Source organism: Syngnathus leptorhynchus, chromosome 4, assembly GCF_054491065.1.
Source record: "Syngnathus leptorhynchus isolate UIUO chromosome 4, UIUO_Slep, whole genome shotgun sequence".
NCBI lineage: Eukaryota > Metazoa > Chordata > Actinopteri > Syngnathiformes > Syngnathidae > Syngnathus > Syngnathus leptorhynchus.
In genome coordinates, this window is record NC_141198.1 from 4,434,589 (window position 1) to 4,460,950 (window position 26,362).

The following is a 26,362-nucleotide window of genomic DNA, read 5'->3' on the forward strand; positions in this document are numbered from 1 at the left end:
GTGAGCAATTCTCATCTCTATATATGCTTTTAAAACTCAAATGGCATTCAATACCTTGACACAAGATATTTTAGGTTGGACAAGTGTGTGTGTGGGAGGGGGGCGGACAAAACCAAGTCTTCAACCCAAAGACACCCTTTTTAACCTCTCGGCCACAACAAAATGAGATGTAGGGTTTAATACTTGTATTGATGTCAGGGCCTGCACTGATACCAAGATACAATTTAGTCACTGAGCAAATCTCTAAATATTATCCCATTGTTATGATTCAACACTGTAGGGAGACCCCAATGGATTTCAAGTCCATCGCCTTAACCATTCGGTGGCTATGCGGCAGACTGTATAGTCTTTTCCGGATCCAAACATTACATTAATGTTAGTGCTTACTGACACTAAGTGCCCTGACATAGAACAAAGTTCAGGAAAGCCATTCTGTTAAAACAGTAGTTCTTAACATTGTTGGAGATACCGAAGCCCGCCACTTTCATATGGGCATTCACCGAACCCCTCTATAGTGATTTTTTTTTTTAATTCAATACATAGATGTTTTTTACTGATGCACAAGATAAGCCATGCATGAACATCACCTTGTTCAAAGAACAAAACCAACACAACACAGAACTAACAACAAATTACATACCTGCAAATCAGTGTGAATTCTGCTTTTGCCTTTTTGAAACCAGTTCAGATATGCATCCTCCGCAGTGGAGGCTCTGCCGAACCCATGAGATCCCCAGGGTTTGGTCGAACCCAGGTTAAGAACCTTTGCAAGGAGACCACAAATGACTTCTTATAGTCCATCACATGAACCATTCTGCCACAATAATGTCAATGTTTTGCTTTTGTTGCTGACATGAGCATCAATGCAGCAACTATATAATTGGAAAAAATACTGTCGGCAAGACTCAAACGGGACGGAGAACTTTAAATAGAAAATGTCATAACCGTAGTTCAGGATTCGGCAACCCAAAATGTTCAAAGAGCCATATTGCCCCCCCCCCCCCCACACACACACATACACAAAAAACATACCTGTCTGGAGCCGCAAAAATCTAAAAGCCTCCAACAGGGTGATCGGCAGCAAATTTAGCATGCTTTAGCTGAAAATGTCGCTCCAAATTTCTCTTCTTGTTATTCGACAACTTCTAATTGCAAATCAAACATGCAGGCAATGCTTCAGCATTGGCAATGAAAGTTCAGTCCATTCTTTCTTAAAGCCTCTGTTCTCATCAGCAATCTTTCTCTTTTTGCCTTTTGAATCCATGGCCCATCACTCACAACCTGTTTGTTTACAACTCACCGGTGCTGTGTCACAGGCTATAACGCAATTTTGCTATTTGGCGTCATTCTTAAATGTGGTATTTTTATTATACTTACAACTACATATATTTTTAAAGCATAAGAATTCTTGTGTCATGATAACGGTCTAAAAACCATATTTAAAAAAACACCACTAACAACAAAAACCTTATTTTTCCATTTTCACGCATTTTTTTGCAAAAACTCCAGGGAACTGCTAGGGGCGTGCTAAAGAGCCGTATGCGGCTCCAGAGCCGCGGGTTGCCGACCCCTGCCGTAGTTCATAATTTTACGTTTTGATAAAGGATATTCTTGACCCCACGTCAAAATTGAAAAACAGTATTTTTGCACGCATAATATACAATAAGAAAAAAATCTGTTTCGGAATCAGTTACATATATCATATTATTGTTTTAAAGATATAAATCTCTTCTAGTCTAATCTATTAAATGTTCTGCTTACTTTGGCGGCTTGGGGCACATTCACAGTACGACAATCAACATCTCACAGCCAGTGTCTATTGTCTGCGTTGTAACAGTACTTTCTTTCCGCACTAGGTCGCAGTAGAGAGCGTCCTCTCCAGTTGTATCGCTGTGTAGGGTGGTGGCTGCTCTGAGTACAACATGAAGGCCCTGCAGCGCATAGTGAACACTGCAAGTAAAATCATCGGGGCTCCACTCCCCTCCCTGAAGGAAGTTTACGCCTCCCGTCTCACTCGCAAAGCGGCCGCGATTGTGTGATGTGAGTCACCCCGCTCACTCTTTGTTTGTACTTCTGCCCTCTAGGAAGAGGTACAGATGCCTACGCTCCCGCACCACCAGACTCAGAAACAGCTTCGTACTCCAAGCTGTCCGGATCCTGAATTCCCTCCACCCTCTGCTGCATGACGTCCTGTTCTTTTGCGCTATGATCTGGCTGTTTGCTATTGGCACGCATGCTCCATTTTGCCGCTCTTATTTGTCTATTTATTTATTTATTTATTTATTTATTGTTTGTTTGTTTGTTTGTTTATTTGGGTTATTTGCTTATTACTTATTCGTTGCTCTTGTCTGTTCGATTTTACTCTTTGTGCTATTTGATTGTGAGTGTTGTGTACTGTCTAGTCACCGTGGGACGGTGGGAAACGTAATTTTGATCTCTTTGTGTGCCTTAACATGTGAAGAAATTGACAATAAAGCGGACTTTGACTTTGATAAGAGAGGAGAAGAAGTAGGATTTTTATCATATCTGTTTTCATGAATCACATTCATTCACAATCACATAGTAGTAGTAGTAGTAGTAGTAGTAGTAGTAGCTACTAGTAGTACGAATACTACTAGTAGTACGATTAGTAGTAGTAGTAGTAGTAGCAGTAGTAGTAGTAGTTTTATACAATTGTCCTTATACAAAGTCTGACACGTTTCCAAAACTCTTCACACAGTTTGCACAACATCTGCCTATGCGGCCAATATAATTGAAATAGTTCCTGTCCGTCTGTCTGTCTGTCTGTCTGTCTGTCTGTCTGTCTGTCTGTCTGTCTGTCTGTCCACCTACCTATTTCATCCATCCATCCATCCATCCATCCATCCATCCATCCATCCATCTATCCATCCATCCATCCATCCATCCACCCACCCACCCACCCACCCACCCACCCTACCTACCTACCTACCTACCTACCTACCTACCTACCTACCTACCTACCTACCTACCTACCTACCTACCTACCTACCTACCTACCTACCTACCTACCTACCTACCTATCTATCTATCTATCTATCTATCTATCTATCTATCTATCTATCTATCTATCTATCTATCTATCTACACGTACCAGAATTTTCGGACTATAAGTCGCTCCGGAGTATAAGTCGCAACAGCCATACAATGCACAATTAAGTGAAACAAAACCATATATTAGTCGCACCAGAGTATAAGTCGCACTTTTGGGGCAAATTTATTTGTCAAAATCCAACACCAAGAACAGACATGAACCAGCAACAACAGGCTAAACCATACGGTATGCTAACGTGACATACACAAACGAGAAGCTGAGAACGGGCCTGACGTAACATTCAGAGTTATTCAAGTTAATATTACATAAATAACACGTTCATCAAACCATCTGTGTCATTCCAATTCATTAAACCCATCGATCGTCCTTTATGTAAACAATGCTGAGTATGCGCCGCATATGCTGACGTCGGACCCGTTGTAAGTTGCATTTCTAATTATTAAACAGACCCATATAACGATATATAAAGTATATTTCAAATAACTATCATATTACAACAATATTATCAAACCATCTGTGTCACCCTAAATCATGAAATCCATCGATCAAATTCCTCGTCCTTTATGTTTACAATGCCGCGCGTGCGCTGGAGAGATCTAGTATATAACTTTATTGTAGCGTTAACAAAGTACCAGGAAGACGTGGGTTTATATAACAACACCATCGATCAAATTCCTCATCCATTATGTCAACAACGCCGCGCGTGCGTCGCACAGATCTAGTATATAACTATATTGTAGCGTTAACAAAGTACCATGAAAGACGTGGGTTTGGTAAACGGCTCTTTATTCAACAAAACAAGAGTTCAACGAGCCAACAACTACTGACCTGTAACGATAAAAACATAGACAAGTTGCTACACGAAATAAAAATATATCAAATAACTATAACATAAATACGTTTTTCAAACCTTGTGTCACTCCAAATCATTAAATCCTTCAGACGTGGGGCCCTTCGTGATCTTCGTCATCCCGTGATCGAATCCTTTGTCCTTTATGTAAACAACCGCCGCGCGGTGCCGGTGACGTCACTTGCAGTTTAAATGACAGTAATTCCTTTCTACGTACATTGCGGTTCGTTTATCGCGGTTTCACAACATCGGGGATTTTTGAATTTTGAAAATTTGTGAAAAAAATCACATATAAGTTGCTACTGAGTATAAGTCGCCCCCTCACCCAAACTATGAAAAAAAACCGCGATTTATAGTCCGAAAATTACGGTATTTCATTGTTCCAGGTTTTTTTTGTAGTATTTCTTATGCCTCCCTTTTTCTATATGTGACAAATTTCTGTGCTGAAAAGTAAATTGTCATCGTAAAAATTGTAGTAAAAATATCCTTTAAAAGAAAGTTTTATTGTGATACAGTTTACAGAGAAACACCTGTTGTTCACCCAGTTATAAACAAACAATAAGAACAAAACAAACTTACACAGGCAATTTTTGATGGTCAGTGGTTTAGTATCCTGCCATTGCGGGAAATGGGGGGCTTAAAAATATTTACCATTTTTTTAGTTAACTCATTGAAACATTTTCAACAACATAGTACTTGATGGGCTTGATAGTTTTGTACATTTAGAGCATCAAAATCTTTTGTCACAACACAACAAATCTTTTTTGACATATATCTATTGTATTCGCATTACTCAGAGTATGAAAAAAATATATAGTCAATAATAGGTCCTGCCTTGGTTTCATCAAACGTGAATATAAACGAATGTTTTAAAGGGGACATATTATGGGAAAATTTAATAGGTTGTATACTAATAGAGTAGAGTCATAGAGTGCCTCAAGTGTAAAAGTCAACAAGTCAGCCTTTTGAGCTACTAATCTCTTAAAATGTGTCTGTGAAGAACTGACCTGAATTTTCCAGAACTGTGACCACGTGTGTGACTACCACAACCTCCTTAATGGGTTTCTTCACCCATGACTTGGCTCCAGTTTTAAAAATATTTGAGTCTGGCAAAATCTCTGCTGCATGCACCACATACACAGATCCACTGCAATAATTGTAATTTTTTTAAGCTTGGTATTAAAGTGCTGACTCTTGTTGTGAAAATGTTTGACTTCAATGTCTGCTTTCTCTACTCTTCTGCTCATCTTTCTCCGAACCGTTTAAAAACAAGTAGCCTCTCCCAAAAGCACAACACCTGAGCTTTGTCCCTAGTTGTCATGAAAAAGTACTCCCATTGGCTTCGAAGTACAAGGGGTGGATGTTGAGTGGCTCGTATGCAGAAGACTGAACTGTCCACCCCATCCACCCCGAGAAAAAATCGACTAAATAATTTGAAGTGGGCCGGTTCGGCTGGAGCTAGGGAGGGGGTTAGGTAACACCCAAACAGATAACGGCTGTCTGGATTTCTCGTCAACCAAGCGGAATGAGGGAACTGCGGTGGATTACCACCGTCGAAAACACTGCCAGGACAATTGTGGGCACCTTCCTGCAGGTCTTCATTTTGAATATGGACATCCACTTTTTCTTTGAATAGTTTTACATTATGTGTTCTATGTGCCCTGTCTGCATCTATTGTAGCTAGGTCATCCTGGAAGGGGCATCCTCCCATTTGTGGTCTCTTCACAAGGTTTCTCATTTTCCCCAGTAGTTTTTTTTAAAAGTTTTTCCTTGCCCTCGTGGGAGTTTAAGATCAGGGGATGTTGAGAATAATTGTCAATTTTTGTACATGTGAAGCCCTTTGAGACTTGTCTGTGATTAAGGGCTATATAAATAAACTTGACTTGACTTGAAGTAGAGCTTTGTAAGTCAATCTTACGTTCACGTGTTGGACAAAGTACTCGGAATCTTTTATGAATTGTGAAAATTGCATAATATGTCTCCTTTAACGCAGATTACAGTGGTTAATGACTGGGGGGCAAAAATGAATGGAAAACATTGTATCCCATAGTTTTTTTTTTTTTGTATGGAAACCTATCCTATCATTGATTAGCTTGTGTACAAGGTTGTGAGGAAACCAGGGGAGGATAAAGTGGCACAGAGACAACGAGTTCAGTCTCACAAAGACCAACAAATGACAATTTACATGGCGGGTGAGGAAGAGGGGATGATGAAGGTGCGGGGAAGAGGGTTAATGTCTTTGAGTTGACTTGTGCTATCTCTATTCCAATTTTATAAACATCACTGTGCTTTGCCTGCCTTAGACATTGTTAACAACTACTAAGAAATGGCTTGGCTCACGAGATGGGTAAATTCATGACTGTACATAACAGAATGCCCAAGATGCACACATGCCTCGCGACAAATGCTGCAAACACGAGAGATTTGGATAATCAGGTCTTGTACAATGTTCTGTTCTCTTTGGTGTGGGACTCAGAATCCATTCAGGTTTCACTTAAGTCCAGTTTGCAACATGCATATGCATTTTGGCACAGGCAGCATGGGGTATAGGGAGCCTGTGAGAGAACAGTAAGGTTTGTTGATGTGCATGGAAGCAACAAGGGCCTCGACAGTGGCTTTGGTTGTTGCATGGCGGGGCGGTAAAGGATTAGGTCTGGGTTGAGATGTTTTGTAGGGAGTCCAAAACAATTGTAGCAATGTTGTTGTTGCTGATGTAGTAATAGGTGATGCGCCTATGAGCGTTTCCTCCGTCCCTCCAAATTTCTGAAGTTGGATGGCCTAATTTTCATCTCTGCAAACTCAATGGAGTGCTCGTGGCCCTTCCAGTGGAACCAGTTGACGCCCTGAGAATGAACAAGTACAATTCATTTAAAAAGACTGCAGGTATAGATCTGACCACATTTTAGTGAGACACTTTGGATAAAGTAAAGTACCGTATTTTTCGGATTATAAATCATGTTTTTTATAGTTTGGTGGGCGTGGCGATTTATACTCAGGAGCGACTTATATGTGAAATTATTCACAAATGTAAACTTGATCATGAATACATTACTTACTTACGAGTATAGTTGATCACTTCACATGTTATTTTCACTTTAAACTGCATGAGGGCACACTATGGCTGTGGAATAATTGGAGCCTCACTGACTGAGTTCCATTCACTGACTTCTGGAGTCAGGAGATTTAGTGATTTGGAGTGACACAGATGGTTTGATAAACTTGTTATTTATGTTATAGTTATTTGACATATAGTTTATTTAGAGTAGCAACGTGTATGTTGTTAGACTTCAGTAGTTTCCGATTGTCTAGCGAGGCCGTGAAGGCAGCGGGGGAATCCAGGGCGCTTGCCTGGAGCACACAAACACATATGTTGAGCTCTTGTTTTGTTAAATAAAGAGCCGGTTACCAAACCCACATCTTGCCTGATACTTTGATATCGTTACAATTTAGTTATATACGTAGATCTGTGGAATAATTGGAGCATAACTGATGACGAGTCTGACGTCAGTGGCGCATAGAGTTCCGGAGTCAACAGTTGGTTTTTTTTGTTTGTTTTTTTAGTTGACACAGAGGACAAAGATTTTGATGGATTTAATGATTTGGAGTGACACAGATGGTTCGATAAAATTGTTGTTTATATTATAATTTGATATATAGTTTATATATAGTTATATGGGTCTGTGGAATAAGTTGAACTGCAACTGACGTCAGCGGCGCACCGCACACACTTCTGGGGTTAGAAGTGCTGGTGTTTACACAAAGGACGAAGATTCTAATAAAGGTAATGATTTGGAGTGACACGGACGGTTCCATAAAATTCTTGTTTATATTACACAAAGGACGAAGAATTTGATGTATTTAATGATTTGGAGTGACACAGATGGTTTGATAAATGTGTTCTTTATGTTATAGTTATTTGAATCACTATCAATTTTACGTCAGGCCCGTTCTCAGCTCCTCATTTGTGTTTATGTCACGTTAGCATATTGTATCATTTAGCCTCTTGTTGCTGGTTCTTTTCTGTTCTTGGTGTTACATTTTGTCAAATAAATTTCCCCCAAAATGCGAATTAAACTCAGGTGCGACTTCTATACGTTTTTTTCCCTCTTTATTGTGCATTTTATGGCTGATGTGATTTGTACTCCGGAGCGACTTTTAGTCCGAAAAATACGGTCATGATAAAAATATTGTTTTGTTAAAATAATGTAATGTGTTTGACAATTGAGCTGTGTCCAGATATTGCAGCTGGTAAAAGGAGTTGATGACCAAAGTGTTTTATACTGTATCTTCACATTTCACCCAAGAGCTTAGGATATCAATCGTACCTTGCTGTGACTGTTATCACCATATCTTCCCATGAGATTGACACGGTGGCAGTTTTTATACCAGAAAGCGCCCTTGTATGAAAGAGCACAGTTGGTAACCGCAATGTCATTGTCATGGTCATAAGTGGAGAAAGGACGACCATGGTGGTAGGTCATTGAATCACCTTCAAAAACAAACAACAGGGTCAACTATGGTTTATTACATTCTTACATTTTTAGAAGAGTGTATCCATCCATCCATTTTCTGAACGGGGGTCGCGGGTGTGCTGGAGCCTATCCCAGCCGTCATCGGGTAGTAGGCGGGGGACACCCTGAACTGGTTGCCAACCAATCGCAGGGCACAAAGAGACGAACAACCATTCGCACTCGCACTCACACCTAGGGCCAATTTGGAGTGCTCAATCGGCCTATTAAGCATGTTTGGGATGTGGGAGGAAACCGGAGTGCCCGGAGAAAACCCACGCGGACACGGGGAGAACATGCAAACTCCACACAGGGAGGGCCGGAGGTGGGATCGAACCCGCACCCTCCTAACTGTGAGGCGGACGTGCTACCCACTGCTCACCGAGCCGCCTGTGTCAATTCCATCTGGGAAAATTACTTAAATCAACCTCAAATAAACCCTAGTAAATTACAGATACAGATAACTTTGGGATAGAGCTAAGGTACACCTTGGACTGGTCGAGTCAAATACACGCAAGCTCAGAAAAACATGCAACCTCCACAATGGAAATGCCTGAGCTGAGATTTGTTGGCAGAGCCTTTCCACTTTGAGGCTGACATGCTAACCGCAACTTCACCGTTAGCAAAGTTAAATCAATTTGATTTTGATAAAGAAACAATGTTAGTGAATTCAACAATTAGGCCTTGTAGCAATTTACAATAGAATTGTAAAGTGATTCAAACTATCTTTGGTTAGAGTGTAATTGCATGATGGGGCTTTAACTTTAAGTTGCCACCATGTTAATAACATTATATGGAATCGAACCTGCACCCTCCTAACTGTGAGGCGGACGTGCTACCCAGTGCACCCTAGAGTGTATCCAAACTATTGAAATACTTTGACTGTCTTTATCATCTTATTCATCTTTACCTGCCGTTCCACTGTATCCCCCAACATGAACTTTGTAACGAGTCCGAGGTTCAGAGACAGAGAACTTGTCATAATGAGCGTAGGCTGTTTCTCCTTTGTCCCTAAGGTCCACTCGCAGCTCATACTGACCCCCAGCTGTAATCTTGTGAAGGTTGGATAGACCTGAGGGGCAAAACAGTGTTGAAATTGCACATTGAAGCATACGTAGTTAAACACACATTTGACGTTTGACATGCACGGTGTAGTGTATTTCTTTATCACCCAAGAGACAAAACTCATCTACTGTATTCTGCCAACTACTCTTGGTCAGCCAATTGTATGGAAGGCTATCACTTATTGATAATTAAAATAAAAATATCAGCAGAATCTCTTTTTCCCTTTTTCTTTTTTACGGTTGTAGACATGGCTATAATATAGAGATAAATGCTCTAAATTACAAGTGATGAAAAAAAGTAGTTCCATGGAATTCAATATATAGAATCTTGGACAAAAATATTTTGTGTACTGTATTATCAACTAGAAAATACCCAGCCAGAATTCGTCATTTATGTCTCCAAAGCCAGCTGTGTAATTCTTCCAATTGCGGAAAAACTCCAGTCTGCCACTTTGGCGTTTGAGGAAAATCTGGAAAGGAAAAATATAACAAAGATTTGATTATGCAGGATTTATGTGATTTGATATCTCATAAACACTTACACTCCTATTATCCACATTCCTACAATAAGGCCTAGGTCTTTTATTGATCTTTTTAGAAATCGTGAAAAACGAAACCAAATACTGATTATAGAGATAGATAGATAGATAGATAGATAGATAGATAGATAGATAGATAGATAGATAGATAGATAGATAGATAGATAGATAGATAGATAGAGATAGAAACTTTATTGATCTTTGATATTTCATTGAGGGGCCTGTAAAGAATTTTAAAATAAAAACATTTAGGGTCTCTCTCCAACATATGTATGCTAAATATGTCAGGGACTCACAATCCATCCACCTCCGTCAGTGGTCATGTCACAGTAGACCTGAAGGGGCTGGCTCTCATCTCCACCCAGATAGATGGTGTACAGGCCAGACTGGGTGTCACCATTTAGCAAGGCCTGGGAACAGTCTCTTGGATATTTGTAGAGCACGCCAGCTAGAAACACAGACGCACACACACACACACACACACACACACACACACACACACACACACACACACGCACACACACACGCACACACGCACGCAGGCACACACACACACACACACACACACACACGCACACATACACGCACACACACGCTTAAGTTCTGGCTCCCCAATGATGCCAGTTAATAACCAAATGCAACTTGAGGATGTCACTTAACCAATCAAGTACTAATTGTAACAATAAAAAAAGTTATAGATGTCATAATTTATTGAGGCATCTAAACAGTTTTATTTTATATCAGAGATGATTACGGAAATAGCCAAAGTGAAGCAAGAATGCCGTAAAGAGCAAGGCTCTAATTTTTGTCGTGACATGTCATATTTATGGTGTACTGTACAATATTACCCAAGTGGAAATTGACAAATTAACCATGGCACGTTGGTTGGAAAACACAGTGCCTATTTGGTAGCCCCATCTATTCATGGGGTGAATATTAAGGACTTATAGGATTGAACATACGGTCCATCAACTTGTATCTGACGTTTTTTTATTTTTTCCATCATACAGTGGTCATGCTTTTACTTACTGGTTGTGAAGACAGTGCTGATGACTCTGCTTCTCTTGGGCCCTGCAATGGCCTGCAGCCTGACTGAGTATTCTGTTGAGGCACTGAGTTGAACCATGTTGTAGGAAACTGCAGTTGGACTGAGAACCACCTCCTGAGATGAGGTAGTATGTTATGTTACCGACTTTATTTATAATAATTAAAGAGCAAAATTACACAAGAAATATTGGTAATGTCTATCTTAAAAAGATCAGAATGCGTGAAGTACAATATCTATTTACCCGGAAGACGCCATCAGAAGACTCAAAACTGAGGATGTACCCAGTAATGTCAGCACGTGGTGGCCTCCAAGTCAACATGCCTGACTCTGTCTGGATATTGCTTGCTGCCAGGTCCTGAGGGGCATCCACATCTTAAGAGAAAAAGGGGTTAGTTAGCAGCTACAGATTGGACTGTTCATGTCTAATGCATCACAATTTGTAATTTTATTAACATTTGAATGAAGTCAATCTGCATTGAAATATTTAAATTCTTTTATGCTCAAACAAAAGCCCACCGGTGATAAATTCTGTTGTAGTGACTGCACTCTTGGCCAAATCCCTTATGGCATAGACCTTTACAGTATATCGCGTTGCTGGCACCAGGGTAGTCATTCCAAACTCCACCACATTTCCTGACACACGCTCCATCACTGGAGCCACTGGGGGGCACAAAATGTCAGGAATAAAAATCAAGCAGCTTGAGAGTGGTCGTGAATAGTTTCAATGGATGAAATACTCGATTGAATTTTGAATTGTGTTTGAGACATAAAGTAGTACTGGCATCAAACCTTTGGTACTTAAACCACTTTTTTTAGTGTCTCTGTTAATATAGCAAATAGATGGGATGTCCACAGCTGGTTGTAGGTAATTAGCTTAGGTTTGAAGCGGTGTGAAGCAGTGTATGTAAATTCATACCTGAGTCTGCACTATAAGTAATAACATAGCCATCAACTGTAGCAATGGCAGGCTGCCAGAGAAGTAGAGCTTCCGTGTCTGTGATATTGACTGCAGTCAGACCACGGGGTTTATCTAAAGCTGTAACACAAACAATAAAACTTTAAGCTGGTGGGAAGGTTTAGAGGAATCAAGTGTGGAATCAAGTATGTATTTTTTGATCTTGCATTAAATTTGATGGTGTATGTCTTCCTATTGAGGTTTCTGGCAACTGTGTGGCAAAAAACTGCATGTGTTTCATTTGTCAGTGTAACACAAATCTCACCAGTCGTGACACTGTCTGATCCAGGATCACTCTCCCTTTGAGCCTTGACTGCAACAACAGTAACCTGGTATGTGACACCAGGTATCAGGTTGGAGAGTACAGTCTGTGAGTTTGATCCGTCCACTGTCAGAGTCTTAGCGTTCCCTGAGTGCCCAAAGAGTTCAGTGTCAATTAAGAAATATCATTGATACTCTATAGAAAGTGTCATCATGAAAAATGTACATCACACCATTAAAATAATGCAATTAAAGAGCTCATATTGAACATTTGAAATATGCAGCATGGATGCACCTACGCACACACACATACACACGGACACATGCTCCATCCATCCGCCCGTCCGCCCGCCCGTCCGCCCGTCCGTCCATCCGTCCATCCATCCATCCATCCATCCATCCATCCATCCATCCATCCATCCATCCATCCATCCATTCATCCATCCATCCATCCATCCATCCATCCATCTATCCATCCATCCATCCATCCATCCATCCATCCATCCATCCATCCATCCATCCATCCATCCATCCATCCATCCATCCATCCCATATCTCAAGGTAACACTACACGTTAGTAACAAATGTAAGCTAATTTGTGCTAACACTGTATTCAATACCCCACAATGTATCTGTAAAGTATATTTTGCACAATATACAAGTTGCTTTTGAGTTACATTTTATGTAGCTTAGAGTGAAAGTGCCAGCAGTTATAAAGATTTAGATATAGGTCATGGGTTGGTTTTCTTGGCAGAGATTGTCAAGATGCCTTAATTAATGTTGTTCGAACATGATGAGACTGACCTCCATGAGCAGGCACATACGTAACCCTGTAGCTGTCTACACGGGCTCTTGGAACTGCCCAGTGGACAGTAGCAGATGAGTCAGTGACATCAGAGAAGCGTATACCTTTGGGTGGTCCCAGATCTGGTAGAAATGACACAAGGGACACAAAAGAGACAAAACAGGAGAGAGTGAGTCAACATGATTTTTGCGTTCTCAGACTAGTCATAGTAGGGAACAGGAACCTAAGAGTGCATCAATGAGCATTTAATAATGCATGAAATCAAGCATTTTAGCATGAAAATACATTTGATAAAGCGGAAAATACACGGACTGTAGCTTTATCAGAAATTCGCTAGAAGGCAAATAAGTAAGGAGGGGAAAAGAGTGAGTTTGTGAAGTGATGTAGACAGACAAAAGAAGACCAGCGCTGACAGACTACTTCCCAGTAACGGCCATTAGTAACAGTATCTTGCGTGACAAACCTGAGGAGATTGCCCCCATTTCATCAAGAGACAAAACATCTGCCACACAACCCAAGAGTAAAGCCTTACCCCCAGGGAGGAAAAGGGACACATTCATAGGCAACAGTTGTACAGTAAAAGACAGAGACAGTAACTCCATCTCCATCCCACAAAAAAAATAAATAAATCAAAGACATCACTGGTAGGACAACCAGACGAAAATGACATCACAATAGGATTGCAGAAAAGCTCAGTAAACGTCCTGAGTGGGAGCCAACAGATGTGTCTGAATTTTTTCAGATGAAACTTTAGACCCAGTTTGGAATATTTAATTTTTTTATGCAGTTTTTCAGTTCACTTCAACCACTCAGGATTACTGGTAGACACCAAGCCAGTGACACATGGTCACACAAATACAACCGTGCCATAAAGATGCATGTTCTAAACCTACTTCTCATAGGAAACATACGTAAGATTTTAGACTTTGCATCAAGTAGTTCGGACATTGTTTGGTTAGTAAACAAATAAAAAAAGACAATATCTTGGACCTTTACATGCTTGTGAGAACATATATGAGGAAAGAAACATTGACAAAACAAATAAAACTGAATATCCCTTCCCAGATTTTCATTTAGAGCCATCCTTTCAAGCTGTACCTGTTCTCACCCCCTCGATTACAGACTTGGAGCGCCTTCCCAAAATTAGTCCAAAGATTTCAATTTTGTACTCTGTGTCCTCGTTGAGGTCCATCACTTTTGTGCTTCTCTCTTCGCCACCCAAGACCAGCTCTTGGGGTTGGTCAGGGCTCTCAGCCTGGCTCACCATTATGACAAAGGTGTCGAAGGTATCGTCATCTGCTGTCCACACCAATCTAAAGCTCTCAGGAGTGATGTCAGACAGTAGGAGAGCCTGCACCTGTGGTTCAGTCTCTGAGTGACAAGGGAAGGTCAGATTTGCTCTTCTGTTAAACTCGAGAATGCTTTTACGTAATAGGAACACTGTGATGAAATGGAATCAATCTGAAATGGAAATTCAGCAACATGAAGCCTGAGTTTTGAAAAACTGTCTCTACAAAGTTCAGTAGACCACAGATTTGACTAACTTCAAACAAAAGTCCTTAATCCTGTATATTAGGTCGGATCACACAACAAAGGTAATATTTTGAATGCTACTCAAATTCATTATGTGGTGCCTGCTAGGCCAACACGCCTTTAAAACCGCTGGGTTAATAAACTGGACCAACCCAGGAAGTTGGTGCAATTTAAGCAAATTTTGTGTTGTTTTGCAAAAAAAAAAAAAAAAAAAAAAAAAGAGTTTATTAGGCAAAATAAATTGAGTTGTTTGTAACCCAGTATTTTTAAGGGCATACTTAATAGATTCTTTATCTGGATATGTATTAAAAACCTTTGTGCAAGTGCAAAGAAATCATCATCAAAACCTTAAATCTTGCAATTAGAAAGTTGTTTCCCACCTCAACCAATTCATTTTTTTGACTGACAAGTTTGCAAACAAAATGAATTTAAAGTGTTAAAGAAGAACAAACAGAAAAGAAATTTATCCCATCTGTAATTTTAGAGAAGTCATAACTGGGTTAAAAGCCATGTTTTGTTCAATTTAACTTGGTCCGGGTGCTTGGGAATTGAATCCATTCTGCTTAACGCTGAGTTTAAAACTTGGGACAGCGCATCTTAGAAATTCCTCCAGGATAAGTCACAGTGTACTGAAAGCAAATGACCCAGATCCAAGTAAAGTTGAAAGGAGTTTTGTCAAGCAATATGAAATGACTCATTCTTGTGACTGGTTTCAGGTTCGTCCAAGTCATTTAGAATCTCCAAAATTTCATGACAGAATAGACAATGTTTGACAATAATATTTGTTCGAGTGGAAAAGTTCATCCCACTACTTCTCATTTTACAAATGCGTGTATGGGTTGTTGAAAAGCTGTTCGACCGGCAGCCATTTTTAGCAGCCTATAGGAAGACAAAAGAAAACCCACAAGCTAATTAGCCAGAGAAATGTCCCATAGCATCTACGGATACAAGGACACATGGATCAGAAGGAGCTTTTAAAGCAGTCTGGAAAGAAAAATGCATATTAAGGCTAATAAAAACTTAGACTAAATCCTAGTGCCATTGCTCATTAAAACACCACCAAATATGAGTGTTGTAAGGGTCCACCTCAAGCCCCTTTTCCTTACGAGGAAAAACATGCTCAAGGCATTTGTTGTGAGAAGAAGCAGTGGAAATGAGAAACAAAACAAACAAATCCCAAGGAGCTGTCACTCCTCATTAGCCAGCATCGGTAGCTTTAACTGGTCAGTGCAACAGAAGGAGGGTCACCTCCATCAGCTTACAAGCGCTAGCTTGCTACTGATTTCACCCTCTCCACCGTATCACTGCTACTTCCACTGTGTCTTTCTGCACGCCCCCACGTCTTGGGGGAACAGAATCGCCACTCACAAAAGCGAGCTTGTTATTTGGAAGAGGGCATGGAGCATGCGGCAACAAGTGTTCTGCAAGCAGAAACTATGTACCAGTTACACCTGACAACTTTACTGCTAGTTTGTGGTGATCCAGAGAGCTTCAAGGTAATTCGGCATGCTGTCCACATCTGTTTGTGGTAACATTGTTCATTTCTTACATAAAACTATTTGGCTAATCAAAGTTTCCGTGTTTAATGTTTTTCAGTTGGAGGACTTAATCTCCCTTGTAATATCTTTTTCCACTTGACTAGTGTTGACTACTGTGCACGGCATAATTAAGTTAGTCAGTGCCTGCATTCACTACTTGGAATGCTTAATGCTCTTGAAAAAAGATGGTTTGATCGGCCATTAACATCTTGACAATAGACTGTGTTGAGTGTATGCCATATTCTGCGTGGCCTCAGAAGCCCCTGGCAAAGGCAAGGGCAATGGCAGCCTGAGAATGAAGCGCGGCCCAGTCTTTGGGGGACTTGGGATGCATACAGACAAGAAACCTCATACAAAGCCTCGTTTTTTAATTTTATTTAATTCCGGTCAGTTCTCCCGTTTTTTTCCTCACTTAACTGATCAGTCTTTAAAATGTTGAATGATGCTTCATGTTGGAATGAGACACTCATAAAACTGTGAATAAAGCGAGGATTGATTCAGTTTTACCACGTTGCCAATTTGTCCTACAATAATCTTATTGTTTGTCGAGAGGTATTGTTTTAGAATATGTTGTATTTGAAAATGTTCTCTTGAGTCAACTCAAGATTCAAGATTCAAGATTTAGGTTCTTGAAATTCTTCTTGAACTCAAGTCAACTTTATTTATATAGCCCTTAATCACAGAAACGTGAGCCACCACACATGTCTGCAGAGCTCAGAATCTGTCTGCCTCCACTTGGATCAAATACATCACAAATGCGTTACATCACCTGCCTCAAAATTTAGACCTTCTTTTTGATAATCTAGAAATTACCGTATTTTTGGACGTAAAATCGCTCTGGAATATACGTCGCATTAGCCATAAAATGCACAATAAAGTGAAAGAAAACGTATAAATCGCATTTTGGGGGAAATTTATTCGACAAAATCCAACACCAAGAAAAGACATGAACGAGCAACAACAGACTAAACGATATGGTATGCTAACGTGACATAAACACAAACGAAGAGCTGAGAACGGTCCTGACGTAACATTGGCAGTTATCCAAATAACTATACCATAAATAACACCTTTATCAAACCATCTGTGTCACTCCAAATCATTAAATCCATCGATCGTCCTTTACGTCAACAATGCTGGCTGCGCGCCGCTCACGGCGGTTGCACTTCAAATGATTCCACAGGCCCATATAACGATATATAAGTTATATATCAAATAACTATCATATAAGCAATATTATTACCAAACCATCTGTATCACTCCAAATCATTAAATCCATCTATCGTTCTTTATGTCAACAACGCTGGGTGCACGCCGCTGACGGCGGTTGCACTTCAAAATATTCTACTGGCCGTTATAATTATAAACAACAATTTTATTCAACAATCTCTGTCACTTCAAGTAATCAAATCCCGTGATTGAATCCTTTCTCCTTTATGTAAAACACCGCCACGTTTGCGCCGCAGTTGCAGTTCAGATTCTAGTAATCCCTTGCTACATCGTGGTTCGTTTATCGCGGTTTCACTACATCGCAGATTTTTGAATTTGTAAAATTTGTGAATAATTTCACATATATGTCACTCCTGAGTATAAGTCGCCCCCCCACCCAAACTATGAAAAAAAAAACGTGACTTATAGTCTGAAAAATACGGTATTGTACTTTCTACTAACAATTTGTTGGATGGATCATGGCGTGTAAAAAAAAAAAAAAAAAAACTTGTCTCCAATCCACCGGAATGCCCAGCATGTTGCAACACGGTCTGACAAAATCCCAAACAGAGGAAATTGGGCCAAAATGTAAGCACGGAACTCAAAATGTGCCAGTTTTTACGCTCAAATGCACATGCACTGTCTATGAAAATGGGGCCTCAGTTGCTTTTCAGCATGCAGACTGACTAAGGTCGAGTTTGTGACCCATTTTAACACAAATGACATGCTTGTGTGTGTGTGTGTGTGGGGGGGGGGGGGGGTAGCCCAATTTTCATAATTGTTCAAAATGGGAAAATATATATATAAAAAAAAAAAACTGCAAAATTGGACATCTAATCTCCAATAAATAAAAGTGCAACTACTGTTCATGTAACTGGATTTTATGGCCAAGACAGACTTCTGTACACCAGAGGCCATGAAGCTATTTGTATATAATTGCTATACTACATATCACCTTTCAACACAACATGCGCTCTGAAAACTTTTAAAAGTTTATTTTAAAAACTAATCTTGCCTGAAAAAAAAACAGTACTTTGTGGCCAAGTTTGCTGATTAAATCGAATGTTCAATCAAAAAAAAAATAAACCTAACATGTTACACTCATTAGTCATGTTTTTGATTACTAGATTGGACTACATACTTATATACTCCAAGGAAGTACCTTTGGATGACGAAATTGGACTCCATACTTATATACTCCAAGGAAGTAACGAAGTGTGTAGTATGTACGTCTAACTTTTCTGGAATGGAGCATTAGTTCCGTAACTATGTCTGGGTGTTGGTGAATTTGAGTTGGTCACACTGGCGTCTGGCATGAAGTCTGGTGCTGGGTGATGAGTTAGTCTTTTTTTCTTAATGTGCTTTTCCAACAATTTAAATGTGTGTGCTAACAAATAAAAGAGAACAAAACCTGCTTTTCCAGATTTCAATGCAGACTTTCAACTCAAGAATTTCAGTCGCATGGCAAATACCAATTATTTCACCTTTTATAAAAAAAAACATTCTACAAACTTAGGTCCAGGATAATTTTGAGGCTGTAGTTTTTAGTTTTTAAAAGGAAAGGAAAAAGAGAAAATAACTTTTCTTTTTTTAAAACCTCCACGGGAGACAACTGAAGATTTTGAGTCGGTGCTGAACAGAGCGGAATTCCACGAAGATAAGATAATCACTCTCATAGTGTGAAGCAGCAAGAGAGGAATCAAGCAAAGGAAAGAGTGAGGCCACAGCATTGACGGTGTTTGTACCTGTGATGGTGTCTGCAAAGACTGGATCTAACAGCAGGCCCCTGTACACCCCGTACAGATTGGCCCTGTACCAGGTGATGGGAGTGAGGCCAGAGATGACAATGCTGCGAGCATCGGCGGGCACAGTGTGATTTTGCCACTCAGCGCCCGTCTCTGCATCTGTGATCTCGATCAGAAATGCTTCAAAGGCCCCTTCGTCTGCGGACCAGGACAGGAGGAAGCTGTCCCATGACACATCGCTGATACTGACATGTGTCACCATGGGCATCTCGTCTGCTGGGTGATGAAAAACATATCAATATGGAGTTACAGGGTGGTGACATACAAAGAATGGAGAGTCCGCTATGTTTTTTTAAGGATCTTGTGGAACCCCCCTCCACCGACCAGTTCTCTTCACACACACAACTGGGTGAACTCATTGTTCCCATTAACAACATCTATGTAGACGTACATTTTAGAAGCTGAAGCTATTAAGATTAGTCCGTGTGACATTTCCAGCTATGCCACAGTCATGCAATAGCCAATAGGGGTCCAACTTCCAACTCACACAGAACAATATGCATTCAAGGTTCACAGTTAGGGCTGCATCACAGGCAGTATAATGCCAATATTTTGATAGAATCCAGCTGATATTGGTCTAAATGTTAGCATACAAACAAAGCATTCCAAAACGTTTATTATAATGCATGGGTTGAACATCCGAGCCAACATGAGTGGTGTTTTGTGAGACCGTGGGTGGTAGCAGTGAAAATGTTGACACTAATGGTGCCGTATTTCAGTCATTTCATTTTATTGTCTCAAAGGAAAATTCTTCTTTCACTTGACTGAGGAGGACGTATTCTACTATTTTCACGACAAAATACCAGACCTGAACAAAGCGCCTCATTATGGATGGCTGCCTATAGCCATAACATCCATATTACCATACGAGAGAGAAGGGTTAAAAATTGAAAGCAACAGTGAGACATGCAATGTAGCTTGTGTGCATTAATGACCTCAAATGAGCCATTACCATTTGAAGGTGCAGTGTAGCCCTGCCAGAACGGTAGAAAGTACACTGTCCACTTCAAATAGAAGTGCGGAAGCCATGCGGAAAATGTGCAGTCGCCTGTAATCCACGACCATCATGAGTACATTCAGAGAATAGATTAGAACGATATAGAGAGTGCAGAAAAACATCGCAACTCGCAATATCCTCAACACTGGCAAGTTTATGGAGAGCAGATGTCCTGAGAGACAGTGGCTTTGTCTTTAGGACACATTTATTTGGATTAAAAGACTAATCAGAGTAAAAATGCTTAATGACACGTCCGCCTCACAGTTAGGAGGGTGCGGGTTCGATTCCACCTCCGGCCCTCCCTGTGTAGAGTTTGCATGTTCTCCCCAGGCATGCATGGGTTTTTTCTGGGCACTCCGTGGTCCCAAAAACATGCTTGGTTGGCCGATTGAACACTCCAAATTGCCCCTAGGTGTGAGTGTCGAGTGCGGATGGTTGTTCGTCTCTGTGGGCCCTGCGATTGGCTGGCAACTGGTTCAGGGTGTCCCCCGCCTACTGCCCAAAGACTGCTGAGATAGGCTCCAGCACACTCGCGACCCCCGTAGGGACAAGCGGTATAGAAAATGAATGTATGGATCTCGATGTCACTTGAGGAAGCAGGTGGGGCTGGCACATTCGCTCTTGGCCTCTTGGCTTGCCTTTTTTTTTCCCTCGACCTCTACAGCAGCTTATTAGGATCACCTTGTGATCAGAAAAGAAAGACTGATTTATAGCCATAGGCAAACAATCTAGCGAATCATTCAATAGCAAGTGGCGGGAGTGGTGGGTTCAATTAAACATTCCGTTTTCTTTAGAAACTTTTCTCTTCTTGCATATAGCCATGTTTGCCTACTATTGGTCAAATAGTTCAATAAATGTTGATGCCAAGTGTTGTACATCAGCGCCTGTGGCGCATATATTGAGTCCCCCCCAGAAGTAAATGTTTAGGTTTAATAATAAAAGAGGACCATAATCTTGAAATTTAGAAATACATTTGAAAACTGAAAAATTTCCAAAGTCACATAGAGCCACAGCTGAAGGATGAAAGGGCCACATGCGGCTCTGGAGCCATGGATTGCAGACTTCATTTTCAAAATATGAAATGTAGATAGATTATTAGGAGAAATCATACCACAAAGACAAAGTGCAGGCCACCAATAAAGTCAACAAAGAAAAGGAACATGGCACATCAGACAAAGGTCAACAATGGACCTGCTGCGACGAGTGCATTAACGTACTTGTGAAAAATCGTCAAGGGGAAATCGCACAAGGCATGCAAATTTGGTGTGGGCCTTATGACGGTGGTCTGTTTCTCCATTTATCATTCAAGTATTACATTCACATAAAACATTTGCATCTGATGTTGCCTCAGTATATCCCTTCAAACACTATTAAATTTAATTCCTGTAATCGTCACTAAGGCAGTAAGTAGATCACTGAAACGTCCATCCAAACCTCGTCATATCCACTGCTCCACTTTTCTCCAATTCCTCCTGTAAAACGAGTCCAATCTACGTTCATGTCTGGAGACGATAAAGGCTCAGCTCAGATCAACGCAGGCTGTGGATTAGAAGGCTGCTGATTTCAGAGACAATGTTTTAACAGGAGTCCCAGCATGTGGCCTTTTATCTGACAGAGCCAGAGTTCGTCGTGGTCAAATCGCACAAAACCAGAGGGGAGCAAGGCTCACGTCAACAATTACCACATGAATGAACATTATTCAATGGCCCTCCCCACACCACCACTGCCATCACCCTGCCCTTTATAATTAAAGCGCAGTCCAGAAATACACAATGAGCCGTTATTTATAGATCTTTTGCTTTTCCCACGTATTTTGATTTTTGTCCACAGATGTTGAAACTTATTGCATCAGGTGATTTGACAATTGTGTGTAAGTGTGCCACAATTATTTTGTTTTGTTTTCAGGATGAGGAAAAATTAATACTACACAGTAATGGCAAATGTATTTCCACATACTATATATGAGCCCCAGTCGGAGAAATAGACGGTATTACTTCAGACAAATACCTCATTCCAACAAATAACTTATTTTTGCATTAATATGAGAGTTACATAAGAACAAAGGGTGGGACTAGATATTTTTTTACCTCTTCCTACTCCCTTTTGAAAATGTAAATTGTGCTTAACGACTGAACTATTGATGTGCTTTCTTTTTAGATATTTTTTTATTACAATAGATTTTGTTCTTCACTAAACAAACAAACAAACAAACAAACAAACAAACTAACTAACTAACTAACTAACTAACTAACTAACTAACTAACTAACTAACTAACTAACTAACTAACTAACTAACTAACTAACTAACTAACCAACCAACCAACCAACCAACCAACCAACCAACCAACCAACTAACTAACTAACTAACTAACTAACTAACTAACTAACTAACTAAACAATTTATTTCTTCTGTTTGATGGGCAGCAATACTTACATGAACCAGTGGTGTTTTTTAACCACTATTATTGTGTACGACGATTACTATAGGACGGTTGGCTGTACTTGTTTGCACATGCAATGGTCATATTAGATAGTGTGGTCATCAGCTGTCTGCAAGTGACTTGGCTCCTGGTTAGGGGATGGTTTGAGAATGGGGGAAAAAAATCTACTCAAAGTTGCCGGAAAGTCTGGTAGTATAAGAAAAGCCATTGTTCGACTGTTTTTGGGTTGTATTGTTGTTGTTCCCTGCCCTTCTCTATCAGCAGCACCGTCTCCACAGAGACTGAAAAGGCGTGACAGAATATTGAATGAGATAGCCAAGAAAGTGGTAAAGCTCATTCAAAATGCAGATGCTGTTGTCACAGGACCATGTTGAAAAAAGCAACCCAGTCACCATTATTACAAAATGGGGAAATCTGTGTTACAGACCTTAAAATGTATTGCCATTTGTTCTTCACAACATTTTTGTCATTTTGGCAAGATTTCAATGAAAAAGAACAGTAACACAAAAAAGTAACAGGGTTAATTTCCTCAAAAGAGATCAAGAAACCTTCAGATATGTAACCAAACTGAAAAGGTTAGGCAGAAGGTTATGTTCAATTGATAATTGATCAATGTGTTGCTTAGTTACAGTACTGGGTTTATGCATGGATCAAGGAGGGAGACAAAAATGTTATACTCCACAAAGAAACAAACTAAGAAGCAATCAATAAAACAATGAAACGAGCAGGTGGGAAAACAAACAAACAAACAAACAAACAAACAAACAAACAGAAAAATAAACAAACAAACAAACAAACAAACAAACAAACAAACAAACAAACAAACAGAAAAATAGACAAGTACAGACTCCACTTCTTATTTTTAAGAGTTAAGCCTTTCGTGGCTGTAGTCTGTGTCGATTGTTACTTCAATGATACAAAATCACAGGGGTGTCAAACTCATTTTTGTCGCGGGCCGCATCATAGTTTCCTTCGAAGGACCATTATGACTGTCAACGCCATATATGATGATACAGTATAGGCTACACAACAAACTGATGGACGACAAGTATTGAAATAAGGGACGAATAAAAACTGTTCCAATATTTTAAAAAGATGAATCATAATAAAAATTGCTAGCAACACTTCTATTTTTTAAAAGTCAAGTCAAGTTTATTTGTATAGCCCTAAAGCAGTCTCAAAGGGCTTCACATAGACAAACAATTGACAATTATTCTCAAAGCATCCCCTGATCTTGAGCTCCCAAAAGGGCAAGGAAAAACTCAAAAAAACCCTACCAGGGGAAAAATGAGAAACCTTGAGAAGGGACCACAGATGGAAGGATCCCCCTTTCAGGATCACCAGGCTGCAATGGATGCAAAGAGGGCACATAAAATACATAATATGGAAATCAAAAAGTGGATCTTTTGTTGGTCCAAAGCGAAGAGCTGGCAGTGTCTTCGAGGAGGGTAATCCGCTGCAGTTCCCTCATCCTGTATTTGGTCCACGAGAATCTAGATAGCCGCTGTCAGCTTGGGTGTCACCTAATGTCACCTATGTCTCCCAGCCGGGGAGGGGTGGGGGAAGTGGGGTCGGGGAGCGGGAGCAAAAACAAACTCCTGCCGGATCGGCCACTACAGGTTAATTAAAGGCCATATCATAGAAATATGTCTTTAGACGTGTCTTAAATTTTTCTACTGAGGTAGCAGTTCTAATATCCATTTGTAGGGCATTCCAGAGCTCTGGACCCCAAATAGAAAATGCTCTAGACCCTGCAGACATTTTCTTGGCCCTCGGTGTCACTAAAAGACTAGCGTTTTGCGAACGATTATAACGATTATCTGGTTATATTCTTAATGTGCTTTTGAAAGGAGAGCGTTTGGTCAAATATTACCCCGAGATTAGTTACAGTATCACTCTGAGTGATAGTATGGTTATCTATAGTTATAGTGGTTTCCTTAAATAAATGTTGATAACGAGCTGGACCAATTATCAACATCTCAGTTTTATCTGGGTTAAGACGAAGGAAGCTGAGAGACATCCATTGCTTGATCTCCGCGAGGAACGCCTCAAGATTACAACAGTTCAGATCTGTCATTGATAACGGCATATAGAATTGGGTGTCATCCACGTAACATTGAAAACTAATATTATATTTACGTATTATGTCCCCACGTGAAGTCGATGCACAATTTGTCTCCGCGGCCACATAAAGTGATGTGGCGAGCCGTATCTTGCCCCTGGGCCATGAGTTTGATACCAGTGCCATATCACTTTGTCCATTAAGGAGCTATGTTACATTATCAGTCAAAAAGACTGCTAATGATTCATATTCACCAACCTGTAGGTGCAGAGATGGTAGCTGGTGCACTGGTCTTGCGGCCCCTTTCTGCAGTGATGCTGATGGTATAGAGCATGCCTGGTGTCAGGCCTCTCAAGGTGTGGGACTCAGAGCCTCCTGGGACCACTTCCTCTGCTCTTTGACCATCAGCGGAAACATAAACAAGTCGGTAGGAGTCCATCTTGGCCAGGGGGCGCCTCCATTCCAACATCATTGTTGTTTCTGTCACCTCTGGAACAGTTAGGTCCTTTGGTGCATCCAGAGCTGAAACATATAGGACACTAGTTCGTAAATTGCGATTTGACGCCAGGGCCTTTTTGAGCTGATGCAAGGCGAGGGAAACAGTGGATTGTCACCCTCGTCATCAGTCAAAGGGGAGGTGTATGGCCCTACAAAGCAAAATAAAATGAGGGTTAATGTAAGGAAACAATGTTTTCCCCTTGTAGAAGTGATTTACAATAATTAATTAGTTCATCATGAGAAAGAGCAACAGGATTTTCAGTCATAATATTTTTTTATTTTTTTTGTTACAAATGGTTTAGTGACATCCTACAAAAGAATGATTCTGTTAGCTTCTCACTCCCTGAGTCTTTTCCCTAAATTATACCCAATGATGACAGAATGGAAGTTAATCTGCTAGCCTGACACAGGACAGAGTGTGCGAGACAATAAATGTCACCACCATAGGGCCTAAATGTATTGCAAAGATTTGAACAGGATGTTGTTACTATTTGTTAACTGTGATAACTATTGCGACTTTTCTGTGATTAGCATATATATATGTGTGTGTATATATATATATATATATATATATATATATATATATATATATATATATATATATATATACACACACATTTGATTTGATGGAATCCTGACAAACTAAATGGATGAATTAGCTAAAATGAACAAAACAAACTGAACTTCAGAAGATATCAAGACTGGGAAAATCTAACGTTTTTGTTGCCAAAATTGAGAAACATACTACTGTAGTGTAACTGCTGAATGATGGACATTACTGACAATTACAGACATTGTTAAGGTTAACATTAATTGTCTTATTGTAGTAAGTGAAATCTTCATACCGGTCACAGCATTGGTGGTCGTGGGCAGACTCTCTCGTTCCCCTTTTACTGCTGTCACTCCCATTCCATACTCTGTGCCGGGTCTCAGACCTAGGTAACCATGCAAAATAAACAAAGTAAACCAACTTATATGGTTGTTTGCCCAAATTCCTCTATCTTCCCTCAGTTGAATGGCTGGGAGTCTGTCTCGTCAAGTGGCCAGCTGTTTCTGCTAATGGCTTCGGTGGCCATGGCAAACACAAAAACACTTTCATGTGGCGCGATAGTACAATAGGTTGCAGCCAAATTGCATTTCATGGTAAGCTTAGCTCCTTGTGGAACACGGCTGGTG

General features: G+C 40.3%; 1 protein-coding gene across 2 annotated transcripts in view; it reads right to left on the reverse strand.

The window, feature by feature from the left end:
• Window positions 1–4,475: 4,475 nt before the first annotated feature.
• Window positions 4,476–26,362, reverse strand: part of tncb (tenascin Cb) — a 34,987-nt gene continuing 13,100 nt past the window's right edge. Inside the window, exons 8-22 of one of the 2 annotated variants that reach the window (XM_085910619.1) lie at window positions 26,032–26,121; window positions 24,947–25,210; window positions 19,129–19,404; window positions 14,202–14,474; window positions 13,103–13,225; window positions 12,303–12,446; window positions 11,999–12,118; window positions 11,599–11,742; window positions 11,324–11,454; window positions 11,064–11,196; window positions 10,331–10,482; window positions 9,869–9,965; window positions 9,342–9,503; window positions 8,249–8,412; window positions 4,476–6,766 (exon numbers count right to left, since the gene is read on the reverse strand). In XM_085910619.1, coding sequence (XP_085766745.1) covers window positions 6,656–6,766; window positions 8,249–8,412; window positions 9,342–9,503; window positions 9,869–9,965; window positions 10,331–10,482; window positions 11,064–11,196; window positions 11,324–11,454; window positions 11,599–11,742; window positions 11,999–12,118; window positions 12,303–12,446; window positions 13,103–13,225; window positions 14,202–14,474; window positions 19,129–19,404; window positions 24,947–25,210; window positions 26,032–26,121 — 2,384 coding nt within the window. In that variant the 3' untranslated portion in view covers window positions 4,476–6,655. The remainder of the gene's footprint in view (window positions 6,767–8,248; window positions 8,413–9,341; window positions 9,504–9,868; window positions 9,966–10,330; window positions 10,483–11,063; window positions 11,197–11,323; window positions 11,455–11,598; window positions 11,743–11,998; window positions 12,119–12,302; window positions 12,447–13,102; window positions 13,226–14,201; window positions 14,475–19,128; window positions 19,405–24,946; window positions 25,211–26,031; window positions 26,122–26,362) is intronic. The other variant, XM_085910620.1, reaches the window with a different exon arrangement.